The sequence below is a fragment of the Heteronotia binoei genome, chromosome 5, assembly GCF_032191835.1.
Source record: "Heteronotia binoei isolate CCM8104 ecotype False Entrance Well chromosome 5, APGP_CSIRO_Hbin_v1, whole genome shotgun sequence".
NCBI lineage: Eukaryota > Metazoa > Chordata > Lepidosauria > Squamata > Gekkonidae > Heteronotia > Heteronotia binoei.
The window spans coordinates 130,799,953-130,825,491 of NC_083227.1; the positions used below are offsets into that span (position 1 = coordinate 130,799,953).

The 25,539-nt window shown below is 43.3% G+C and overlaps 1 protein-coding gene across 1 annotated transcript in view; it reads right to left on the reverse strand.

Annotated features, from left to right (window-relative positions):
• SPOCK1 (SPARC (osteonectin), cwcv and kazal like domains proteoglycan 1) overlaps window positions 1-25,539 on the reverse strand; it is a 975,317-nt gene that overhangs the window by 199,996 nt on the left and 749,782 nt on the right. The window contains exon 6 of the mRNA XM_060240415.1: window positions 16,512-16,626. Within this exon, the coding sequence (XP_060096398.1) occupies window positions 16,512-16,626 (115 nt within the window). The remainder of the gene's footprint in view (window positions 1-16,511; window positions 16,627-25,539) is intronic.

Below are 25,539 nucleotides of genomic sequence, written 5' to 3' on the forward strand. Positions count from 1 at the left end.
CTTTCTGATGATCCTGAAATGGGGGGAGGGCCTCCAAACCAGGGGATCCCCTGCCCCCACCTGGGGATTGGCAACCCTGTATTATATACAGTGATTTGTTCAAAAATATAAAAGTGAATAGATTCTAGAAACAGACTGTAGAGTGCTTCCACTGGTTGGACATAATGAACTGTTATGACACTTTAAAATACATAGTGGCTAACACAGATATTGCGAATCCTCAGTACATTCTTATTTATTTACATTAGACTTTTATCCTGCCCTCTCCACAAGCGGACTCAGGGCGGCTTACAACAGTCGTTTACACAATTAAAACAATAAGTCAATAAAATCTATAAAACATTAATACAATTAAAATTTAAAAACTATTCCACGGTGCTGTACCATTACTATGTTGGCGGTTCTGCTTTTCAGACAGTTGGTCACCGGGAAATCTAGCTGATGTCAGGTGGCAGCTCTCTCTCAGTTTAAGCATCGAAGGCCTGTCGAAACAATTCGGTCTTACAGGCCCTGTGGAATGTAGGAAGGTCCCGCAGGGCCCTTATGGCCTCCGGGAGAGCATTCCATAACTCTGGTGCTGCCACCGAGAAGGCCCTGGCTCGTGTCAAACGCAACCTGGCCTCCTTGGGTCCAGGGGTGATTTTTTGTCCCTGAATGCAGTGCTCTCTGGGGGATATATGGGGAAAGGCGATCCCGCAGATAAACAGGTCCCTGACCATAAAGGGCTTTAAAGGTCAATACCAACACCTTGAAATGGATTCGGAACACAATAGGTAGCCAGTGCAGCTCTTTCAGCACTGGCTGAATGTGCTCCCATCGAGGGAGCCTCATTAACAGCTGTGCCGCAGCGTTCTGCACTAACTGTAGTTTCCGAGTCAGCGTCAAGGGTAGTCCCATGTAGAGAGCATTACAGTGATCTATTCTTGAGGTGACTGTAGCATGGATCACCGTTGCTAAGTCATTGTGCTCTAGAAAAGGAGCCAGCTGCTGCACCCGCCAAAGATGAAAAAAAGCGGATCTAATAGTGGCTGCTACCTGGGCCTTCATTGTAAGGGAGGACTCAAGGAGCACGCCCAAGCTCTTGACCTTAGCGGCTGGTATCAATGGCACCCCCTCTAGTGCCAGCAGCTGGACCCCTCCCCTTGGACCACCTCCGTCTTCGTCGCATTCAATTTTATGATTTCATAAATTCAGTCTTATGATTTCATAAATCAGATGTAGAATGGCAGAAAATCACATAAAGAAAGGAATGCTGATATAACATTCTCTCTCCTTTGGGATTTATGTTCCACTGTTAATGCTAATATTACTTTCACCTCAACTGTGTTTATTAAACTATTCAGAGGTTTTTAATTTCTTTAATTTGAAGGAAAGGAAGCCCGCTTGAAGACCACAAGGGACCGGGCCTTCTCTGTAATGGCTCCATTTTGGTGGAACCAGCTGCCGGAGGAGGTAAGGGCCCTGCGGGATCTTACTCAATTCCGCAGGGCCTGTAAGACAATCCTCTTCCGGCTGGCCCACAACTAACCGGCCTTGTATCCCTGTATACCTGTATACTGACTACTGAATATCGATTATGGAATACCGGAATGCTGAAGACTGTATACCGAATCAGTATTTGAATTTGAACAGAGTGTAGCTTCACGACCGCTGTCTGATTTTTAATGATATGTATATTTATAACAAATGTTGGATTTTAATTATTTATTATGAAATGTTAAATTTAAAGTGTAATTTATTTTTATGTTAGTTTTATATATGTTGTAAGCCGCCCTGAGCCACTCGGTGGGAAGGGCGGGATATAAATCCCAGATAAATAAAAAATAATAAAAAAAAATAATACCAGCACTTGGTAGGATCCAGTTCTAGATCCAGCCTCAAAGGCAGGAATCGTTAAGTTGGGGGGTGTTTAAATTTCTTAGCGAAAGTGGGTAATGAAAGTTAATTCAATGAAAGTTAATTAACTTACCTTTCTGCCCCTTCAACTCCCCCCCTTTCCCTCCCTCCAGCAACCAAGCAAGAGTTTTCAGCTGGTGCTTGGGAACTATCTGGCTTGCTTCTGGCCCACCTACACTTCCCCAATTGTGGTGCTCAAATGAGCCTTTTGTGTCCTTTCCCTTGTTCAGCTGTTCAGGCTTCTGGGAGACGATCTGGGGTGGAGCGGAGCTGACTGCTTCCTTCAACCCTCCCTACCTTTGTTGCTAATCTTTATTTTAATCTTCTCCAGAAAGGTGGAAAGGGGAGGGCTGCAGCAGCTGCAAACTACCCCCACAAATCTCTGGCCTCAGTCAGCACCCTCACCTTTCCCAAGAGCTTGGTGTAGCTATATGCACAGAGCTGGTGGTGCAGATGCATCTCTTGTGCTTGGGCATTGTGCGTTCATGTGTGTATGCTTTTTCATGTCATAGGTGTACTTTTTCACATTGGGTACCATCTGGTTTCATGCAGCCACCGTAGCCAGCCTCTCACATCAGATAGCACAGCTGCGCAAGAAGACTCAACTCCTTTTCCGCTTCTGCTGCTGTGCCTTCTTCCACCCTATGTTGCTGGCTCGGGGGGAAGGGGGGACTGGATGGGAAGTCATGGGACCCTGTCAGTATGTCAGGGGGCTAGGTCTCGAGAGATTCCTTTGCTACTATGATAAGAACTACACTTGTTCCATCATAGAGTTCAGTTGTATCTGTATGATAAAGGTAGGAATGCCAGCATTTTAAATACTTGGTCAAATTAGGACATTATTCATGTACATAAATCATATTAATCACAGGCTTATGGCCTGTTTAGCCCTCATCTCCTAGAGAAACAAAGCCTATACCTTGGATCTTATGATGTATAAGCAGAGCAGCACAAGAGAAAGGTACCTTCCCCACTTCCCCCTCTTACTATACCCTTTGGTGTCCTGAAACTGTGCTCCTGTAGGTCACCAAATTAGGAGTCTGCAGAAACAAGGGCAATGTCAGAAATCACCCTCCCTTCCTCTGCAGATGGAAAAGTTGTTCCATCAAAGGACTTCTTGCTGTGCCAATGAAGCAGTACTTTAGGATCTGCACATTTGTAGCACTTGGGCTTTCTGCTCTCCCTGTTGTCTCCCCCTTTGTAAGACTTTAGACTGCACACCCCTGTACATATTGATCAGGAATGTGAACTGCACTGGTGTTAGTATACCATTTTCCTTCTGGTACTAAACCACTACACTCAGTTCTTCATGGTTATCATGCATGTTTTAAATTGTGAGTTGCCTTGGAGGCCCTTGTAAGGGCAGAAAGGCAAGATAAAAAAAATTGCAAATAAATGAATGAATAAATAAATATTACCACAGACTTGCTACTAGGCATTCAATTCACCTAAGGGTAAAACAGGACTATTTCACTTTGGGATGGAATGAAGACTGCACTTGTCTAGCACCAGTACAGAAGAAACTTCACAAATGTGTACAATATGTGTATAGATCAAACTACTTTGGCATGTAAGAAGTCTGTTTTTAGGACTGTCACAGAATGTTCCACTTAAGATTATCAACAGAGATAATTAAACACACATTTGTACAGGGAAAAGAAAAACACAGAGGATACAGTTTCTAAGAAATTAAAATAGAATTATAGGTTGAGCATTAAGCTTGACAGTCTGTCACAAAGATATGAACATTGTTACAGCAATTATTGGGATGCTTCTCTGTTACATAGTCAGGAGTTTGTTTTCTTGCTTGTTATCTTGTAAAACGTCACATACACTGATAGTATGACATGTAAAGCAATTGAAACATCACCTATTTTTATTATAGCAGAGGTTATAGAAGAGCATAAAAACAGATTACTGAGCATGCTGACCACCATTTTAAAATTCTGCACTTGCTTAACTTCTGAGATCTGACAAGATCAGGCTTGCCTGGCCTATCTGTGTAAACCCCACTGTGAATTTACTCCAAAAATTCTTTAAGGGTTATGGTTTCAATTATAGTAATATCCCCTTTTATATTATACAATAGGGCTATGAAATTTTTAAAATATGTAATTTATATAAGAGCTTAAGCAAAGTCTTTCTGAAAAATTTAGTCAGTCTATAATAAAAGTTACTATAGTCTATAACAAAAGTTACTCCCATTAGATGTTGTATACAGGGCTCTTTTTGCAGCAGGAACTCCTTTGCATATTAGGCCACACCTTTTTTGGGGGGAAGCGCGCCGCCGCTGGAAACAGGAAGTGACGTCACTTTCGGTGACGTCATGCCACCGCCAGAAACAGGAAGTGACATCACTTCCTGGGACATCATCCCCCGCCACCTACCGGAAACAGGAAGTGACATCACTTCCTGTGACATCATTTCCCCCAAATGACATCATTTCCCCCAAATGCCACTGCCGGAAACAGGAAGTGACGTCACTTCCTGTGACATCATCCCCCCGCCACCTGCCGGAAAAAGGAAGTGACATCACTTCCTGTGACATCATTTCCCCCAAATGACATCATTTCCCCCAAATGACATCATTTCCCCCAAATGACATCATTTCCCCCAAATGCCACTGCCGGAAACAGGAAGTGACGTCACTTCAAGTGACGTCACGCCACCGCCGGAAACAGGAAGTGACGTCACTTCCTGTGACATCATTTCCCCCACGCCACCTGCTGGAAACAGGAAGTGACATCACTTCATGTGACATCATTCCCCCCCGCGCCACCTGCCGGAAACAGGAAGTGACTTCACAGCACTTCCTGTGACGTCCCCAAAAATCCCCCAAATATCACCGGCGGAAACACCAAGATTATTTATAGAGTGGGAAAGGGGGAAGTAAAGTTAAATGAAACTCTTTTTTTACTTTTTTCAAAGTGAGAAGACTAGAGAGAACGGGTTCCACGCTGAGAAGCCAGTCAGATTCCGGTGAGATTCCAGTGAGACTGTGCTGCATAATGCAGCCTATTTATTTTGTCCTGTTTGCTCTGTTGGCTCTATCTGCGCCACCTTCATCACTTTCGGGGTGTGGATCCCCCAGTGGGGTGGTCTCCCGACTCCCTCCGCCGGCTGTTTCTGATAGCCCTGCGCCCCCTCTTTCATTTGATATGTGTCCCGTGCGGATGCCACCCTCCCGCCGGGAGATGCCACAAAATGAGCCCCCTTGAGGCTTATGGCGGCAGGGCTCGGGGGAAGCGAGCTAGACTGCTGTTCTTTTGAGGGGTTATAGAGTGTTTCGAGCCCATCCCTGTGGCATCGGTCCCATCGTTGTGGGACCCAGGGGGCCGGCGCAGCGGCACGCCGAAGCAGCCTGTCACTAATAACACAGGTCGAGATGCAGGACAGGAACCCGGAAGTGACCGACAGGCTGCTTCAGCGTGCCGCTGCGCCGGCCCCCTGGGCCCCACAATGATGGGACCGATGCCACAGGGATGGGCTCAAAACACTCTATAACCCCTCAAAAGAACAGCAGTCTAGCTCGCTTCCCCCTAGCCCTGCCGCCATAAGCCTCAAGGGGGCTCATTTTGCGGCATCTCCCGGCAGGAGGGTGGCACCCGCACGGGACACATATCAAATGAAAGAGGGGGCGCAGGGCTATCAGAAACAGCCGGCGGAGGGAGTCGGGAGCCCACCCCACTGGGGGATCCACACCCCGAAAGTGATGAAGGTGGCGCAGATAGAGCCAACAGAGCAAACAGGACAAAATAAATAGGCTGCATTATGCAGCACAGTTGAGAAAGTGCCTTATCCCATATACTGATGAAGTAAATACAGGATTTGAGAACAAAATTGCACCAGAAGACACAAACACAAAGCTCCCTTACACTGAATCAGTGCTTGGGTCCACCAAAGTCAGTATTGTCTACTCCAGGGGTGGCCAGAGTTGCTTAACAAAAGAGCAACACAGAATAAAGGTCAGATGTTTGAGAGCCGCAAGACATGAACATCGGATATTTGAGAGCCACGGAAGGAAGGAAGGAAGGAAGGAAGGAAGGAAGGAAGGAAGGAAGGAAGGAAGGAAGGAAGGAAGGAAGGAAGGAAGGAAGGAAGGAAGGAAGGAAGGAAGGGAAACATGGGAGATATTCTCTGCTGATCTCCTGTCCTGTCCGGCTAGGTCAGCAACCAGAAAAAACCAGATACCTCCCTTAGTCAATGAAAACAATGTACATAAATACACAAGCACTTGAAAAATACGCAAAGCACAAGTAGTATAGGAAAATGATCACCCTATCTATATGGCAAAAAAAAAAAAAAAAAAAGTCAAAATGCTGTATTACACAAGCTATTGCCAATAAATGCAAATGCCAATAAATGCAAAAGTAACCATATACCAAACCACCAAAACAGGGAGGGAGGAAGGAGGGAGGGAGGGAGGGAAGGAAGGAGGGAGGAAGGAGGGAGGGAAGGAAGGGAGGAGGGAGGGAGGGAAGGAGGAAGAAAGGAAGGAAGGAGGGAGGGAGGAAGGAAGGAAGGAGGGAGGGAGGGAGGGAAGGAAGGAAGGAAAGAAGGAAGGAAGGAAGGAAGGAAGGAAGGAAGGAAGGAAGGAAGGAAGGAAGGAAGGAAGGAAGGAAGGAAGGAAGGGAGGGAGGGAGGAGGGAGGGAGGGAAGGAGGGAAGGAAGGAAGAAAGGAAGGAAGGAGGGAGGAAGGAGGGAGGGAGGGAAGGAAGGGAGGAGGGAGGGAGGGAAGGAAGGAAGAAAGGAGGGAGGGAGGGAGGGAGGGAAGGAGGGAAGGAAGGAAGGAAGGAAGAAAGGAAGGAAGGAGGGAGGGAAGGAAGGAAGAAAGGAAGAAAGGAAGGAAGGAGGGAGGGAGGGAAGGAAGGGAGGAGGGAGGGAGGGAAAGAGGGAAGGAAGAAAGGAAGGAAGGAAGGAGGGAAGGAAGGAAGGAAGAAAGGAAGGAGGGAGGGAGGGAAGGAAGGAAGGAGGGAAGGAGGGAGGGAGGAAGGAAGAAAGGAAAAAAGGAGGGAGGGAGGAAGGAGGGAGGGAGGGAAGGGAGGGAGGGAGGGAGGGAAGGAAGGAAGAAAGGAAGGAGGGAGGGAGGGAAGGAAGGAAGAAAGGAAGGAGGGAGGGAGGGAAGGAAGGGAGGAGGGAGGGAAGGAAGGAAGAAATAAAGGAAGGAAGGAAGGAAGGAGGGAGGGAGGGAAGGAAGGAAGGAAGAAAGGAAGGAAGGAGGGAGGGAGGGAGGGAAGGAAGGAAGGAAGGAAGAAAGGAAGGAAGGAGGGAGGGAAGGAAGGGAGGAGGGAGGGAGGGAAAGAGGGAAGGAAGAAAGGAAGGAAGGAAGGTAGGAGGGAAGGAAGAAAGGAAAGAAGGAAGGAAGGAAGGAAGGAAGGAAGGAAGGAGGGAGGGAAGGAAGGAGGAAGGAGGGAGGAAGGAAGAAAGGAAGGAAGGAGGGAGGGAGGAAGGAGGGAGGGAGGGAAGGAAGGGAGGAGGGAGGGAGGGAAGGAGGGAAGGAGGGAAGGAGGGAAGGAAGAAAGGAAGGAAGCAAGGAAGGAAGGAAGGAAGGAAGGAAGGAGGGAGGGAGGGAAGGAAGGAAGGAGGGAGGAAGGAAGAAAGGAAGGAAGGAGGGAGGATTGAAGGAGGGAGGGAGGGAAGGAAGGGAGGGGGAGGGAGGGAAGGGAGGAGGGAGGGAGGGAGGGAGGAGGAGGGAGGGAAGGAAGGAGGGAGGGAGGAAGGAGGGAGGGAGGGAGGGAAGGAAGGGAGGGAGGGAAGGAAGGAAGGAAGGAAGGAAGGAAGGAAGGAAGGAAGGAAGGAAGGAAGGAAGGAAGGAAGGAAGGAAGGAAGGAAGGAAGGAAGGAAGGAAGGAAGGAAGGAAGGCCGCCCCCTCCCGCCAGCTGCCCCCCCCGCTTTCGGCCCCCTCCCTCCCTGCTTACCTTCATCCAGGGCGGGGTGGCGGCCTCTCCTCCCGGCGGCTGGTGCTGCTGGCGGGGCTGGCGGCGGCTGCGGAGGCCGGGGAGGGCCTCCGCTGGTCTCTGGAGGGCCTCCAGGGACCAGCGCCGGCCTCTCCGCGGCCTCAGCTGGTCGGCGCTGGTCGCTGGAGGCCCTCCAGAGTCTCTGGAGGGCCTCCAGGGACCAGCGCCGGCCTCTCCACGGCCTCCGCTGGTCGGCGCTGGTCGCTGGAGGCCCTCCAGAGTCTCTGGAGGGCCTCCAGCGACCAGCGCCGGCCTCTCCGCCGCCTCCCCGGCCTCCGCCACCGCCGCCGGGCCCTGCGCGCAGGCGGGGAAGGCGGCGAGGGAGGGAGGGAGCGTCCCTGCGCGTGTGCAGGGGCCCTGTGCACGCGCAGGGACGCTCCCTCTCCCTCGCCGCCTTCCCCGCCGGCGCGCGCGGCCCACCGCCTCCGGGGCTGGCTAAACCAGGACCTCTAATGGTCCCGGTATAGCCAGCCCGGGAGGCGGGAATAGGGGGCCAGAACCGGGACATTCCCGGGTGCCCGGGACGGTCTGGCCACCCTAGGCCTAGGCCTCCTCCTTTATCCTAGTAAGTTCCCCAGCTGACCAGTGGTTGGGAGCACTGGGTAGTGGTGGGGAACCCCCAGTTCTGTCAGGGCATCTGGCAACCTTACCAAATTGGATAAACTGTGGTTCATTGTTCAATCATCTAGCTATGCTTTGAGAAAGTATTCCATCATTTTGAGATAACATTCTGGTGACAGATTGGTAAGGAACATAAACCATATTTTGTCTGTACATCTAAAAACAGAGTTTGGAGGAGCTTTGAGAAACCAAAGAAAAGATGAAACTGTTACTATAGCCCGGGGTGAAATTCTAGCAGGAGCTCCTTTGCATATTAGGCCACACACCCCTGATGTAGACTCTTTTACAAGGATCCTCCAAGAGCTTAGAGGGCTCTTTTTTGTAAGCTTTTGGAGGATTGGCTACATCAGGAGTGTGTGGCCTAATATGCCGAGGAACTCCTGCTAGAATTCCACTCCTGCCTATCCTATAAAGTCTCATCTCACTTTCATGCCAATTTTATAAAGAAAATATTTAATAATGTTGAAAGAAATCATCCTTGGATGGCTTTGAAGCAGAAATCAGCAAACCTCTGTAGACAAATGCACAGTAATTGGTTTCGTTGGTAGGAGTGGAAACTACAAACATTTTCATTAAAATTTTGGGTGAGGGTTTTCTAGAGGACACACTTTTTGTTATGCCAGTCTTTGGGGGGGGGGGGTGTTTTCATTTTAACAATTACTTTCAAGAATTTCAGCATCAGAAAAGCATGACTTGTAGAAAATTCCTAACCTAAAGGACCCCCTTGTCTCTTTAAAGTTTTAAAATTTGAAAGGGAAAAAGGCATAACTTACTGTGCTAGCCAGCAACAGACTGCTGGCGGCTCTCTAGGCCTCATTGCAGCTTACTGGCCCTTTCTTCAGTGGGGTGTAGAACCCACTCGGGCCCAACAGCTGGAGAAAGGCTGCTAGGCTGGTGCATGGGCTCTTGGTTGTATTTTGAGGTCTGCCAGAGTTTTGCAAGGCTTGGAAGCTTTGACAAACCTCCAGAGACTCATAGAGGCTTCTGAAGCCTCATAGAGCCAGTATGTAGTATGGCAGTAGTTTGCTTCCAGCCCCAACATTTACAGTTTGTTTCCTCCAACTTCCATTTCCCCATCACATGGATCAGACTTCAACAGCTCTGTGTTTGGAAATACCTGGAAATTTGGGGTGTGGAACCTAGGAAGGGTGGGATTTGGGAAAGGGAAAGTCCTCAACATGGTATAATGCTATACAGTCCACCTTCCAATGCAGCCATTTCGCCAAGGGAACTGATCTCTGTCATCTGAAGACTATCTGTAATAGTGGGAGAACTCTAGCCAATACCTGGAGGTTGGCAACCCTAATCTTCAATCCATCCATGTATACATAATTCAAGCCATGAAATTTTACTTATAATAAATAAAACTCACAAAAATAAACACTCGCACATCTAGATGTTTAATGCGGAGTCCAACAGACTTCATTACAAAACTGCACTTTAAAAGTATTAGTGAGATCACTGATAGTTCAATCTATGTTAAATACAAAGCAGTATGGAAGAAGTCAGAGCATAGAGGAGTAAAAAGAAGATTTAAGATACCCTCACCGCTTCAGTTACAGTGAATATGTGCAATCCAAGCTCATCCTATGCCTCTGTCTCTACAGGCTAGGGGCGCCAGTCCCCAGATCACAGAGAGGGATCCCTTGTTGGGGGGGGGGGCTCTTCTCTGCTGTGGACCAGATGGCTGGCAGGGAAATCCCCTCCCTTAACAGAGATATCATGCAGGGAATGCTCTGGGTTTGAGTCAAACTGTATGGTTTAAGTCCAATTTAACCATAAAATTGGCCCCAAAATCAGAGCATCCCCCCCCTGCAACCTCCCTGATATGATGGCATCACTGCTGGGTGACATAATCTTGTCAGAGATGTCACATGACATCCCTGCCCACCTCCAGAACACCCCCCCCTCCAATCCTCCTGCTAGATGGGTGACAGGATCTGGCAAACATACTGCAGGCCCCATCGGGAACTAAGCCAAAAAGTCTAAATTTCTTAAACCAGTCATGGAACCCTTTCCAAATATGCCTATGATTTCATATTGGAAACTATGCCCATGATAATTTTCATCCTGCTCCTAATAATCAAAAAGCCTTTTGGATGCATCTTCCTAATTATCAGTATGCATACCCTCATTTCCACAGTTGGCAATCATCTCAGATATTTTTACTGCAACCTCTACTGTTCCTAGCACAGACATAGATTTCATAACTACCTTTTTAACTCTGAAAAATAAGAACTATTTTCTAAGTATATAATCAACATTGCTATTGAAAAGAGTTGGGATCCTACATACTGAGGGACATTCATACACTCTTCCCTACCCCCTTTCACCTTCTTGTCTAGTCGTTACTTCCCTGCATTCACCCATCTTCCTCTGGATTCATAGCAACAAATGGATATGTAGGGATCTAAAACTGACAGTGTTTACCTTAGGTTCTGCCTTTTCTCCAAGTTCTTGTGATCTTGGAGGCAAGTTGGCAAAACACTTTTTCCCCTGGCAAATGTATGTATTTATGCATGAGACAGATTCTACATTCTAAAGATTTCTTACACATTTGGGAGCTCCAATGCACAAGGTCCTGTATGAGCCAGCCCTTCCACATAAAACTTTGAACCAACCCCACAATGTTAGGGTCAGGGCTTTTTTGTAGAGAAAGCCCAGCAGGAGCTCAGTTGCATAACAGGCCACACCCCCTGATGTCACCAGAAGTGACATCACCTGTACAGTAGATTACTTTCCACATATTGGCACAGAACAGTACAGTGCCACATAGCCCAATGAGAGACCTTGCCCCCCCCCCAAAAAAAAAAACATGAGTAGAGAGAGAGAGCCATGTGTGGTGGAGTGTGGGTAGTTCCACATCTCTCACTCTCTTCACAGGCCCATTGGAAGCTGGAGGTGGCAGAGAGGATGGAATGCATTGTCTGGGAAAGCATGGCTGCTTAGTGCCTTCCCTCTGCCAGAGACTTTTTTTATTGAGCTGGAGCCCTGGCCAAGCCAGCCGGAATTGCATTCCTGTGTGTTCCTGCTCCCAAAAAAGTCCTGGTTAGGGTTGTACGGACACAAGATGTTTTTAATCTGCTAGTATCGTTATGCAGTGGATCAACTCTCCAAGGTGAATATTGTAGTGTGGATTTGTGGGCTGATGGGGGTGAATTGGAGTGGAGCACTAGTGGGTAATTGATGCTGTCTTGGAGTTGGGAATGGATGGACAGGCTTTTGATAATCCATCAAATTTCTTGCTTTAAACCATGCTGTGTATTCCCTTTCTTTGCAGAAATATTGCCTTCATTTTGTTAATTTTTTGAAAGAAAACGTTACATATTGTCTGAAAGGGCAGCAAACTTCAGTGCTGATTATCTATAAACCTTCCTCTTAGTTGGAAATTATCAACAAACAGAATGGGAGGCCTGGTAATCTTGTGAATAATGAATCAGAGACAGTGTTTGATAAACCTGAAGTCTGTGTGCCACAAGGAGGGAGAGGGAGACAGAAGTAGATCATTCAGCAGTTGCTTTAGCTACAAAAATATGCCATTAGTAATCTGCTGTCAATGCAAGCATTTTGTTTCTCTGGGAGATGAACAAAATTCCATTTAAAAACAAACAGAGATTGTGATTCTGCTGCAGAATGTCAGACAACATACAAGTAAATAATAATTTCCTAATCTTCTTCCTCACCATCCTCTGTTTTAAATAAAATAATAATAATATGAACGCCTCTGCAATACTGAGTATTACTACGGTAGAGAACTACACAATTATTCTGGCTTCTCCTTCTCTAAACTGGCTACACAAGTCTGTCTGATCCACTTCCCTTCATTTCAATGCATTGCAGCAGAACTTTGTAGACTGGCTTTTGAAGTATTTGGGGGCTATCCTGTTAGAAGAAGGGGGGATCTAATGGGCATCCTAGTCCTATAGACCTGCTATTTTGACTGTAGCAACATGAACCTTGTTATACCTCTGAAGCTAAATCAGGCCAGTGCCATGATTCTGCCCCTCCTAGGGAAAACTATTACTAGGTCTCTTATTCTCAGGAAATATGTGCTTATATTGGCCTTTCTGTGTCACCATGGAGATCACTTGGGCAATCCAAGCCAACTTCTTCCAGCTTCCCCTTACAGTGTCATGTAATTGCTTTTATGAATCACAGCCCTTGCTTGCTCTGCAGTTCCATCAGAAGTAGTGTGGGTGTAATGATGGTATCTTCACAAACTGTTACCATGCATTGGTGGAATATAAGAAGATATACCAAATCCTTTCTAGGAAGTGTTCACTTCCACAAAGAGACAACTAAAGAAGAGAGAAAAAAGGAAGCAACAGTGTACAATTCTGTTCACCACACCTCAAAAAAGAGATTATAGCATTGGAAAAGTCCAGAAAAGGGCAACTAGAATGATTAAAAGGTTGAAACACTTTCCCTACGAAGAAAAATTAAACACTTGGGGCTCTTTAGCTTGGAGAAATGTCGACTGAGGGGTGACATGATAGAGGTTTACAAGATGATGCAGAGAAGGTAGAGAAAGAAATACCTTTCTCACAATGCAAGAACTCATGAACACTCAATGCAATTGCTGAATAGTTGGATTAGAATGGATAAAAGGAAGTACTTCTTCACCCAAAGAGTGATTAACACATGGAATTCACTGCCACAGGAGGTGGTGGCAGCTACAAGCATAGCCAGCTTCAAGAGGAGATTGGATAAAAATATGGAGCAGAGGTCCATCAGTGGCTATTAGTCACAGTGTATTGTTGGAGGTGGTGGCAGCTACAAGCATAGCCAGCTTCAAGAGGGGATTGGATAAAAATATGGAGCAGAGGTCCATCAGTGGCTATTAGTCACAGTGTATTGTTGGAGGTGGTGGCAGCTACAAGCATAGCCAGCTTCAAGAGGGGATTGGATAAAAATATGGAGCAGAGGTCCATCAGTGGCTATTAGTCACAATGTATTGTCTGCGGCAGTGATGCTCTGTATTCTTGGTGCTTGAAAGGGGCAACAGTGGGAGGGCTTCTAGTGTCCTGGCCCCACTGATGGACCTCCTGATGGCACCTGGTTTTTCAGGCCTGGCACAGTGTGTTGGACTGGATGGGCCACTGGCCTAATCCAACATGGCTTCTCTTATGTTCTTAACAGCTGTACCAACAATATGATGAGGCAGGGTTTAGGATGCTTAGCTATTCTACAACCTCTTCTCAGAGTCTCCCTTCAATAAATCTGGTTGTCAACTGTGCCAGGGTTGCCAGGTTCTTCCTGGCCACCAGTGGGTGATGGGAGCATAGATTGCCAAATTCAGGTTGAGACTTGGGGCTGGAGCCTGGGGAGGACAGGGGCCTCATTGGAGTACAATGTCATAGAGTCCACCCTCCAACACATCCATTTTCTTCAAGGGAACTGATGTATGTAGTCTGGAGATGAGTTGTAATTCTGGGGGATCCCACCTTGGGGCTGGCATCCCTCCTGGCATGCACAAACAGTCTTATCTTGTACTGCCAAGTCCAGACACCCACTTGCATGATTAAGGTGAAAGATGACAGAATCATTTTTTTTAAATTTCAAAGCACACTTGTGAAACCACTTTCTTACTTACATGTACATGCTTCCTTACACACATATACTTATCAAGCCTCTCTTTCGTAACACACCACAGGAACTGCTTTCCTATTATAGGACTCCTCATATGTGTGTGAATGATGCAGGCACATGGGTAGCATCAACTGGACAACAGTATTCCAACTGGATGGAAATGACCCATGTATTTATCCCACTCATATGGCTGCTACTTCACACGTAATTTTCAGGGGTATGCAATCACACCAGAGAGAAGTGGGTGTCATGCTGTTTTGTTTGTATGTCCTATTCAGTTATAACTTTTTGAGTCAAAGCATACATTATAAGAACTCTATGAAAATTATTTTTGTTACATTAATAATTTCTAATAATATTTGAATATGACTGAGTGAACATGTTCAGCATAGCAAAGAAGTGTTTGAATTAGAAGGTCAAAAATACACATATTTAATCCAGTAGTACAAATGGATTAAGAATGTTTATGAAGCAGTTTTGCAAAGCACATTTTCATTTTGCTCAGAGTGCAGGCACTATAATTCCCTCAGTATTAAAATCCCACTAACATTCTTCTACCAAAGCACCCATTTTAGAATTCCCATCTTTATTTCTGCTTAGCAATATGTTCCTGTCTGAATAGCTTTCACAAATTCAGCTCCTTGTAAGTGATGGAAATATAGCATCATCTGTCAGCAAAATTCAGCTATTGGAATCTGTGTTTTGACAGTCACTGAGAAAAAAAATCTCTGAGACTTCCTGTTTGTACTAGCTCAGCACAACAGGACAGTGCTAATTACCTAATAGTTCTGCATACTAGACACTAAATCTTAGGTTTTACAGGATTAGGTATAGATGAATGTTATCCAAGATCCCATATGAAACAAGACCCAGAAGTATGAGGGAAAGTAGAGGAGGAAGACTAGTGGATCAACAGACATAGAAGCATTTTTTCAGCAACCAGTAGGCTCATCAAGAGTTTTGGATAGCAATGGTTTTAGACAGAGAAAATTATTTGTAGAAGGTGAGTGGGTGGGTGAGGTACAGGGGATGAATAGTGGTCCCAATTGCAACATATTTTTACATGAGTAGAAAAAGGCAGTCAGCTTGGTTGTTCTGGTGGTGTGCAAAGACAGCAGAGAGGATAGTGATGAGACTTATTACCAATTACTTTCACCTGTGATTGTTGGAAAAATGAAAGCTAGGTTATCATTGCAATCCTAAGAACATTTTCCAGAAAGTAAGCCTCCTTGTATAAAATGGGACCTACTTCTGAGTTTAGGATTGCGGCCTGTGTCATCCTCAGATGGTCAAGTCATCTGCATTATACATATTTTTTTTCAGTTTGGATCTGACAATTTATTAGATAATTTAATGCCAAAATAATGATAGTCTCAAAAATCCAAGAAAAAGATGCTTTAAAAAGTGATGGGCCATGCACAGCAGAATTAACCTGAGATCCAGCCAAAACAAAAGCTTGCCCTGCTGAATGCATACATGCTGTCAAACTGGATTTATCAGTGTAAGGGTTATTTGAATTTATTCTGTTGTTTGAATGAAATTGTGAGCTTAAAATGTCACTGGAGATTTATTAATATGATACTACTTCTGATAAGGGCATGTGAAAGGGCAGAGAGTGGCTTATGAGAGGCAGAATGTGTGTGAGTGTATTTCTAAGAAAGAAAGAAAAAGAAAATATAAATGAAGCAATTTATCAGTGACTCTTTTTTCCAAATCATTTGGGTTACATGAAATATTAAGTGTATGCATTATATTATGTGACAACATAAGCTAGATTTTTTAAAAAAAATCAAAATTGGATATAATGTGGGCAAATATTGATGTGTCATAAATTCTGACATTTAGAACCACTGGTGAAAGATAATGTCTGCACCTCACTGAACTACAAAGATTAACTAGAAATTCAGTACAGAAATGCTGCTCAAACTTTTTGAATGTAGTCACTTCATTTAATTAATGTGGGGAGCAATCCTAAGCAGGTCTACTCAGGACTACTCAGTGGGTTTACTTCCCAGAAAGTGTCTGTATAGGGTTGCCAAGTCCCCTGTTTCCCATACCTATTCTACCATAGAGTTTTCCCTCCCAAATGGCTAGAGTGTTTGGAAAAACCATAGTTTTTTTCTGGAAACGTCTAGAGCGGCCCTGCACATGCGTGCCACCATTTTGATGATGTCACTTCCAGGTGATGTCATTGCGCCAGTGATGTAGGTGGAGGTTCCCCCGCCGGCCCAATGTGGAACCCCCGCCTGGACCGGGGGCTTGGCAACCCTATGTCTGTAGGATTGCACTAATTTATTTAATTAAATTACCATGACAGAGATAACATTTTTAGGATATTTACTTGGAAGAAAACTATTCAACTTGGTGGAAAGTAGTTCTGAGTAAACATGCATGATGAATATATTCATGAGGAAGACATTTAATATTTAATTTAACACAGTAACTTACCAGTTTTCTCAGTCTTGTGTTTGGGACTTTCTTGTCCTGGAAGGCATGGGCAAGGCCCTTCACAGAGAACTGCAATGTTTTTGCCAGATGCACAGGCATGAAACTCCAGCTTGCACTGTAAATGCAATAAAACCATAAAAACTGTTGATTTGGAGTAAAATATCCAAAGCATAGCGGATTGGGGAGAAAACAACAACAACAGATTGCCATGACAGTGGTACATTTGAGGGAGGAGTTTTCCCCCTAATCTTTGAGCTCACATGGGCTTATATCTCAACAGTACCTATGTTAGTATTGATCAATTTACTGGTTGTATGCTGGCTCAATTTGGATGTCCAGCAAAACTATTCAAACTTCCAAACAATCTGAGAAACCATAGCTTAGATTGGCATGATTTCTTTTGCTTTTGATCTTCTCTAAGTGAAGTGGACTGTAGCAAGGGCTATAACTATTAGATCATATCTAGCAATGTGGTAGCAGAAGGCACTAACATTTGTGGATGTTTCCCACATTCTCCTCCCCATTCTAGCCCTGGGAAATTTTATTCCTGAAGGTCATAGATTCACATCGACTGATAGCCATGTGATCTGGGAGGTATACAGTTTCTGTCATCCCAGAAATATACAGTTTCTGTTTTTTATATATATATTACAGAAACTGGACATTCAAAACAACGTTTTCAAAAATCTTATATCTGCCTAAAAAGTACAAAGTTGCTGAATCAGAAGTTCAAGTCCAATGTTCACAAAGCTACGCCAGAGAAAAGGACACTGCTTATCTGGAAAATATGGATGGTGCCTCTTTCTAAATAACGTTTTGCACGGCACAGACACTCAGAATCTTGCTAGAATATAATTGGTTTTAGCCTATTTCATTTCATATGGTTCACTGAAGAAGGAATGTCAAGCATGGTAAAATTCTACTGGTAATTAATGGTTTAATGACCCTCCATAAAATTGGTCTGTGAAGTATCATGGAGGACTGAAGTAGTTTGACTCTGTTATTCTTACCCCTCCTCCTTTCCTGCTTATTGCTGTGAAGTAGAGTAGAAAGAAACAAAAAGAACAAGATAAAGAGTATTCGCACCTTCCCATACATTCCTGGTTGGGAGTGTGAAACATCTGGGGGAAAGCAACGACAAGACACTGATAACATTGTGAGAATGTAGACATTTATGATAGTTTATGTGTTATAGAGCATTCCTAGCCCCCACCTTTGGGAACCCTTTGAAGTGTACTTTGAAGTGAAGGGACCGCCTCTCCCCATATGTTCCCCAGAGAGCACTGTGATCTAGCTCCCAAAACCTCTTAAAAATCCCTGGGCCAAGAGAGGTTAGACTGAAGACAACCAGGGAGCAAGCCTTTTCAGCAATGGCCCCTCGATGGTGGAATCAACTTCCAGAGATGGTGCGAGTCCTGCAGGACCTGAACCAGTTCCGCAGGGCTTGCAAAACCTCTCTGTTTCAGCTTGCTTTTGGGACAGAACCTGGCTAAACGGATCTGTAGCCATCCAGCCATCTTGTGCATGATTGTGATCTATAGCACTTTATAGCACCGTTTTATTCATTTAATTAACTATATAATTGATTTGTAACTGAATTGTATTTTAAAACTGTTTGTTTTACATTGTATTTTATTTATATCACGGTGTTCCGTGTCTGTGAGCTGCCCTGAGCCCGCCATCGGCGGGGGAGGGCGGGATATAAAAATAAATTTATCTTATCTTATCTTATCTTATCTTATCTCACCTTACCTTATCTTAAAAGAACTGTATCAATGTGTTAACTGTATCTTATCTTATCTTATCTTATCTTATCTTATCTTATCTTATCTTACCTTACCTTACCTTAAAAGAACTGTATCACTCTCAAGAACCTGTCTCAAGAAAGCGTATCAGTCTATCAATAAACGTAGTTTTGTATCCACTTGACTCGTCATTGAGAACTGCATGCTTGACAAGGAACACCAGAATGAGACAATTATTCAGAAATCTTGTGTGAACTTGAGAATTTGTGGACTTTGGACTTGAACTTCTGATTCAACAACTTTATAATTGTTAACTGTGCATTTTGGATGTTGTAACTTTGTATTTTGGACTTGCAGCCCTCGAATGATACAAAACTTGTGAAGTTATTGCTTTTTAGGCAGATGTAAGAGTTTTGAAAATGTTGTTTTGAATGCTCAATTTCTGTTATATATATTTCAGTGTGAATAAGTTGCATAGTTAAGAAAAAACATAACACTCATGGTAGTTTGAATAACTTTCTTGATGTTATTACAAGCAGGTAGCTTTAGGGTTGCCAAGTTCTCTTCATCCCTGGCGGGGGACATTCGCGCATGCGACACGCACGAGACAAATGATGTCACCCAGAAGTGATGTCATCAAAATGGTAGCACTTGTGCGGGGTCGCTCTAGGCGTTTCTGGGAAAACTTTATGGTTTTCCTGGACGTTCTAGCCATTTGGGAGGTTAAAACTCTATGGTGCAAAAGTACCATAGAGTTTTAACCTCCCAAATTACTAGAGCATCTGGGAAAACCATAGAGTGGTCTGGGAAAATGGCTAGAGTGGTCCCGCACGGGCGCCACCATTTTGATGATGTCACTTCTGGATGACATCATCACAGGAGGAGGTTCCCCCTGCCGGGCTAATGCGGCCGGCGGGTTGAGAACCTCCCAGCCAGGAGATTCCCTGCCCTGACCGGGGGGTTGGCAGCCCTAGGTGGCTTTCAATTTGTATGTCTTGGGTTGACACTCATGGTAGTTTGAATAACTTTATCTTGATGCCATTATAGTAGTTGGCCATTAATTTTCAAATCCTGGAGGAAATAGCACCATCAGAGGATGGACTCTATGGCATCGTATCCTTGCTGAGCTCCCTGTCTCCCTCAAAGTCCATCCTCTGCAGGCACCACATCTAAATCTTCTGGAATTTCCAAGATGAAATTGGCAACCCTAGTAAGGGAATACAGGAAAAACCTACAGTCCTTGCATTCATGGACTGCATTCATGGATTGCATGGTTCAGATACCATGTAGTTAGTTAACCACAGCTGTGGTTTCCAAACCATTCAAACCATGATTTTCAAGTGGAACCAATCACAAACTATTGTTGCACAATTCAGTTTCCTTTGCTACTGCCTGGTATTGGGTCTTATTGGTGCCACTAAGCAAGTAATGTTATAAACCAAGTTACAACATATACTAAGAATCTGTGCAAATGGTACTAATCCTTTTGGGGGGGAAATGGAAGATGGGAGCACCTTCCTTGGGGGCCCATAGAATTGGACCCCTTGGTCCAATTTTTTTTAAACGTGGGGGTTCTCTGAAGGAGATTCCTGCCTTAACTGAGAAGAGACATGTACTGAGACTGTGTACTGAGACTGCCCTGATAGAAAAAGGGTTTAGTGCTGACAGAGTCAGAGCCTTGACGGAATGCAGTTTGAATTCAGTATTAGCTAAATATCTAATTCAGTATTAGCTGTGAGCAGTTTGAACACAGAGAGCTGGGGGAAAGTTTGGCGAAAAAGTCTGGGTAGTAGAGATGACCAAAGGAAAGTAGATAATGCCAAAGGGGGGGAAAAGATAGATCTCCCTGGTGTGATGTAATTAGAAACTGCCTGTAGAGACCTTAAAAATGAGTGAACAACTAAAAAATGAGTGAACTCAAGAAGAGTACTGCTGTTTCAACAGAAGGGATTTGGGTACTGGGGAGAGGGTACTAGCCTTCTGGGAACCAAAAGAGTCAGTGATTACTCAAATAAAGGCTACCAGAGTGTTTGAGAAAACAATGGAACAAAAGCCTCTCAATATAAAGATCTAAGTAACTGTGAAATTACTTCTCATTAGCCTGATATACAAGATCAGGTCAGTGCATGTACTAGTTTTACCTCAGTAATTATAACCTCTAATTCGAGGCAGTTTGATGTAGCGGTTAAGTGCGCAGACTCTAATCTGGGAGAACTGGGTTTGATTCCCCACTCCTTCACATGCAGCTGTTGGTGCGACCTTGGGTCAGTCACAACTTCTTGCAAAGCTGTTCTCTCAAGAACAGTTCTCAGAAGAGCTCTCTCAGCCCCACCTACCTCATGGGCATCTGTTGTGTCTGTTGTGGGAAAGGGAAGGAAATGGAGATTATAAACTGCTATGAGACTCTGAGTGAAGTGTGGGTTATAAATCCAATCTCTTTCTCTTCTCCTGATTTCAGCTGACCATTCCCCTTGATGTTAAATAAAACCATTTATTTTTGAATTTTAAAAGCATCTCACGTGCCATTTCAAGGGTTTTAGGTAAAAAGTGATGCTATCCCTTCCCTTGGTTTTCTGGTCTGAGCAAATAGACACAATTTATCTAACTGACAGGATGGAATGCCCAAAGTTTCTTCAGAGGAGAATGTCAGGAATCCCCCCTGTTCACTCAATAAACAGTCCATTTAGTTCAAAGGTTCAGTTTATTCATGTGCTTTAGGCGGGTAGATTGCTCAAAGTCTGAGTTAGAACTGAGGTGAATCAGCATACAGACATTAATATACCTTAGCAATAAAAAACTATGAGCAGTGGCAAGTTCACCCCTCCCTTTTCTTCCCGAGTGACTAGTCTTTGGGAGTTTTCCCAAGGTTGCAATCTTTTTTTTTAAATAAGTAAATATTTATTAAAAACAAAGATCTTTGACTTACAAATGCATATGTAGAGCATAAAATTATATCATTAAATAGCATTGCAAAAAATAGTCCAAAGAAATGCTGCATAAAATAGCATGAACAGAGAAATAATAACTAAATACGAGCCAACCAAATAATACACCCAGACATGCGCCTCTCAGACCTTAAACAACTAAAAATGAAGCCAAGAATGATAAGTGCAGTTGGAAGGAAGAATACATTGTTCTGACATAAAATTTAAAATCGGGGCTGAGATAGATCTAAACTTAATATGAGTACTTTCTGAATTCAAAAAGTTGTGGTTCACAAAGGTCGCAATTTTATGCATGATAAATTGATCCCAAACTTTATCATACCAGACTCTTAATGAAGGAGGCAAGGGAGATTTCCATATTGAAGCAATAGTAACTCTTGCTGCCGCTATAAGTATGATGGTCAACTCTTTGTGCAATACTGCATGAGAAGAATCATCCCACAAATTTAGGAGCATTAATTCCGGTATCATTGAAAATGACTGTGAAGTGATTTTGGAGATTTGTTGAGTGATATCATTCCAGAACTTAGAAATAACTGGACACTCCCACCAGCAATGCAGAAATGTTCCTAGAGACCCACAATTTTTCCGACTAATATGCTGGTTTATTTGATGTAGCCGTCTGGGGGAAAGGTACCATCTTGACATAGTTTTAAAGAACTGAAGTTGAATGTTAAAAATAGAAGTGGAATTGACATAAGAGCCCCAGATTTTCAGCCATGAAGAAGGAGGGATGTCTTTAAGGAGGTCTGCATTCCAGGCTAAGAGGCTGCCCACAGTCTGACATAATTAAGATTTTATATAATTTAGAAAGAAGACCTTTTATACAGGAGGAAGGCAGAGCTAATAGTTGTTCGAAAGTGGATTGCGATCTGGCCAAAACACCGATTTCTGAGAGATGTTCAATCAAATTTTTAAGTTGTAAATATCTAAACCAAGGAACTAAAATACCCATAAGGTCTTAAAAAAACCTCTTATCTCTTATTAATCTGTTATATAATAGATCTATTGGACGTGAAATACCTACTTTTATCCAATCATCAAATACTCCTGGAACGTTTCCCAGACCAAACGTATATGTTGCATACAGAGAGATTTCCGGGACAAGGAGCCTTTTATTTCTTTCCCAGGTCTGATGCATTACATGCAAGAAAATATTATTTCATGCAAGCTTAGGTCAAAAATTTGAAGTTAACCAAAAAATTTCTTTTAAGCCAAGGGGAACAACCAAAGACTGCTCTAATAGCATCCATTCCGTCATGAAGTCCAAATTTAAAATATGAACAATGTTAGCAATAATGGAAGCCTGTTAGCAATAATGGAATAATGGAAGCCTCAGATTCGGCAAGTCCAAGCCACTCAAGTAAGATGGCCTGTATACTATCCGTTGGTTTAAGCGTGACTTCTTATAAAACCAAATAAATTTGGTGAGTTAGTTTGTTTCTGTGAAGCTCTATGCATTAGACATAGCAACAGGTGTGCATTTGCTAGCGTGGGATAGTTTGGGATGGAGGCTTGGGAATGGGGGGAGGGAGGATACATTTGCAGCATCAATAGAAAATACATCCACAGCATCATGACTATTTCCAATATTAACCCTATGATGGCAAAGCACTTGACAGAGAAGAAAAAACATTACCAGGGCTGCTCAGTGAGTGAAGGGAAAGAGAAATGGAGCAAAAATCTAGCCACTGAGGGAGAGAAGTGGACACGGTGCATCATACACACTGGTACTGGAATTTGGAAATATTGGGAATACTAATGTTTTTCAGGTCCAATACACTCAATTCTTTAATAATGCTGATTTTGGTGTTTTTTGGCACCCTAAACAAGTCTGTCCTTACTTGGAAGTCACTCTTCTCTTCACAATGTGCAAGAAGGCCATATATTAGATATTCAGTCATAAGAACAACACATTATATATGTTCAAATGGTTTCAGAGAATGTTTTTGTTGATCTGAAGTAGAGCAGATAGATTTGAGTCCCATAGTGCCTTAGAGACTAACAAGATTTTGGGATATAACCCTTCAAGAGTCAAGGCTCCCTTCATTAAATACAAGTGAAAGAAACTTTGACTCTTGAAAGCTCATATGCTTTTCCTTCACTATTCCAGGCCTCAGCCCTGTATTGAAAAGCACCATGAATTCCAGGAAAGAGGAAGAAAGGTGCCATGATAAATATATTCAGGATTTTAAATAAATTATCATTATTTGCCCTGTTTTATAATAGGTTCTGAGCATTTGTGAATGCATAACAAATTACATAAAATATACTGCAATCCTAAACATGTGTACCTCAAAGCAAGTCTCATTCATTTAAACAGGGATTAATTCAAACAACTTTGTTTAGGATTGCAGTCCAAACAGCCAAAGCAGAGAGACTGGTTGGTTTATGTTACACTGCACATTCTGCAGAATGATATCTTCCTTTTCTATTCTGCCACGACAACAAGAAACCAATGAATGGCATAGAGTGTTGATACAAGATAAATGCCTCCTACTTTGAAAATGGCATAAATAGCTTGGTTCTTGTTGTGTGTGTTTTTGCTAAGAGAGCTCAGCCTTTCCTGGCTTTAATCTAGCAGCAGGAGACCATTATCCTCTGACAACATCCCACCCAATGACATTATCTCCCAGGCTCTTTCTGAACTTCAGAAAACCCTGATGATTGCTTACTCTTTGTGATATTCTGCCCTTCAGATTTAGCAAATTTATGGATACAGTCTGCAATCTGCTTGTGGTGTTGTTCAGAGGGCACTTTGTAATATTTTGTTTTCTCCATGATACTACAGCAGGTTCACTATCATAGGGTTATCTGGAATCCAACCACAAGGGAAGGGGTATTATAATTTAAAAATATAGAGTGCATAGCAGGGGAAAGCACCATGTTCAGAATGCATCAGTATTGTATGAAGTTTGGGTTGTGTGCTTAATATGTAAACATAAGCAATTTATCTGTAACAGGTTTAGATCCTACAAACATGCCCTTTGCAGAGGCAAATATCTACTGCTATTCCATTCCCCTAACATATTTGCAACTTTTTGAAAATCCTCTGTTGAAAATTGAGGGACCCTGGTAAATAAAATCCCTCCAAGGATTAAGGTGGTACAATAAGGAGCAGGAATCAGGTTACATCACACACTTTCCAATTTAAGTGAGCTGAAAGCTCAATTCACTGTTATTCAGGACAAGACAAAAGATACATGAAAGTAGTGACATAAGAGGAAAAAAATGAGCATGGTCTTCATCGTGTTGGTTGGAAATAAAGGTCCCATTCAATTTTTTTCAATTTATTTATAAAATGTACTCCCTTTCATAAAATGTTTGGCATGGCTTACAATTAAACATCGCTAGTATCTATAATGTGATATCAAGGGTTACCTCCAAAATATGAACACAAGTATTCATTAATTGCCTCTTCAATTCACTTCCCATCTAATTAAGAATTTATTAGAGCTTCCCCCCTTTACAGCTAGAATTACTCATTATTTACTGAACTACAGAATGCTTATTGATTAAATGCTTGTGGAATTTTTCACATGACTTCAGTTGTCAAATGAAATACACAGGTTTATACAATGTTAAAAAGAGACAAAGTTTCTCAGAAAAGAGGGTTTAAAACTCACTTTTAAAAAATGTTGTGTATTGGTGGGACTCATGCTTTCTTGTTGGCCACAAAGATCCTTGTATTCTGTTTCAAAACTGGCTAAGTAAAAAAGTATTCCTCCCATCATATACTACCACTTTAAATGAAATTTCTGGAATCAAAACATATAGTAGTTGTAGTGGAGCGCCATACAGTTAACACTATGCTTGTTCAAATCTTTATATATAATCATACACTCTTGATGTGTTAAATTGTTTTCACATTTATTGTTTTAAATTGTAACCTTAAATTGTTTTTTTTAAATTGACCCTAAAAAATTTAGAATTGTTTTTTAATTTTTTTTAATTGACCCTAAACAATTTAAACAAGTTAGCTGCCCTGAGTTTGCTTGTGGAGAGGGCAGGATAGAAAACTAAAGTAATAAATAAACATTTCTTAATTTTTCAAAGCATAGTTCCTTTGATGAAAAAAAGAAATTTCCAGGGTTGGATGGGGCTCCTGGGCTACAAGTATGTTAGCCTCCATGTGGGGGCTGGAAATCTCCCAGAATTACAGCTCACCTCCAGACTACAGAGATCAGTTCCCTTGGAGAAAATGGATTTCTCTGTTTTCCCCAGGCTCTACCTCCAAATCTCTAGGAGTTTCCCAACCTCAAACTGGTAACCCCACACTCCTACCCCCTACTGGTGGCCAGTTGGCAACACTATGTTGTGGGAGGGAAGGAAGGAAAG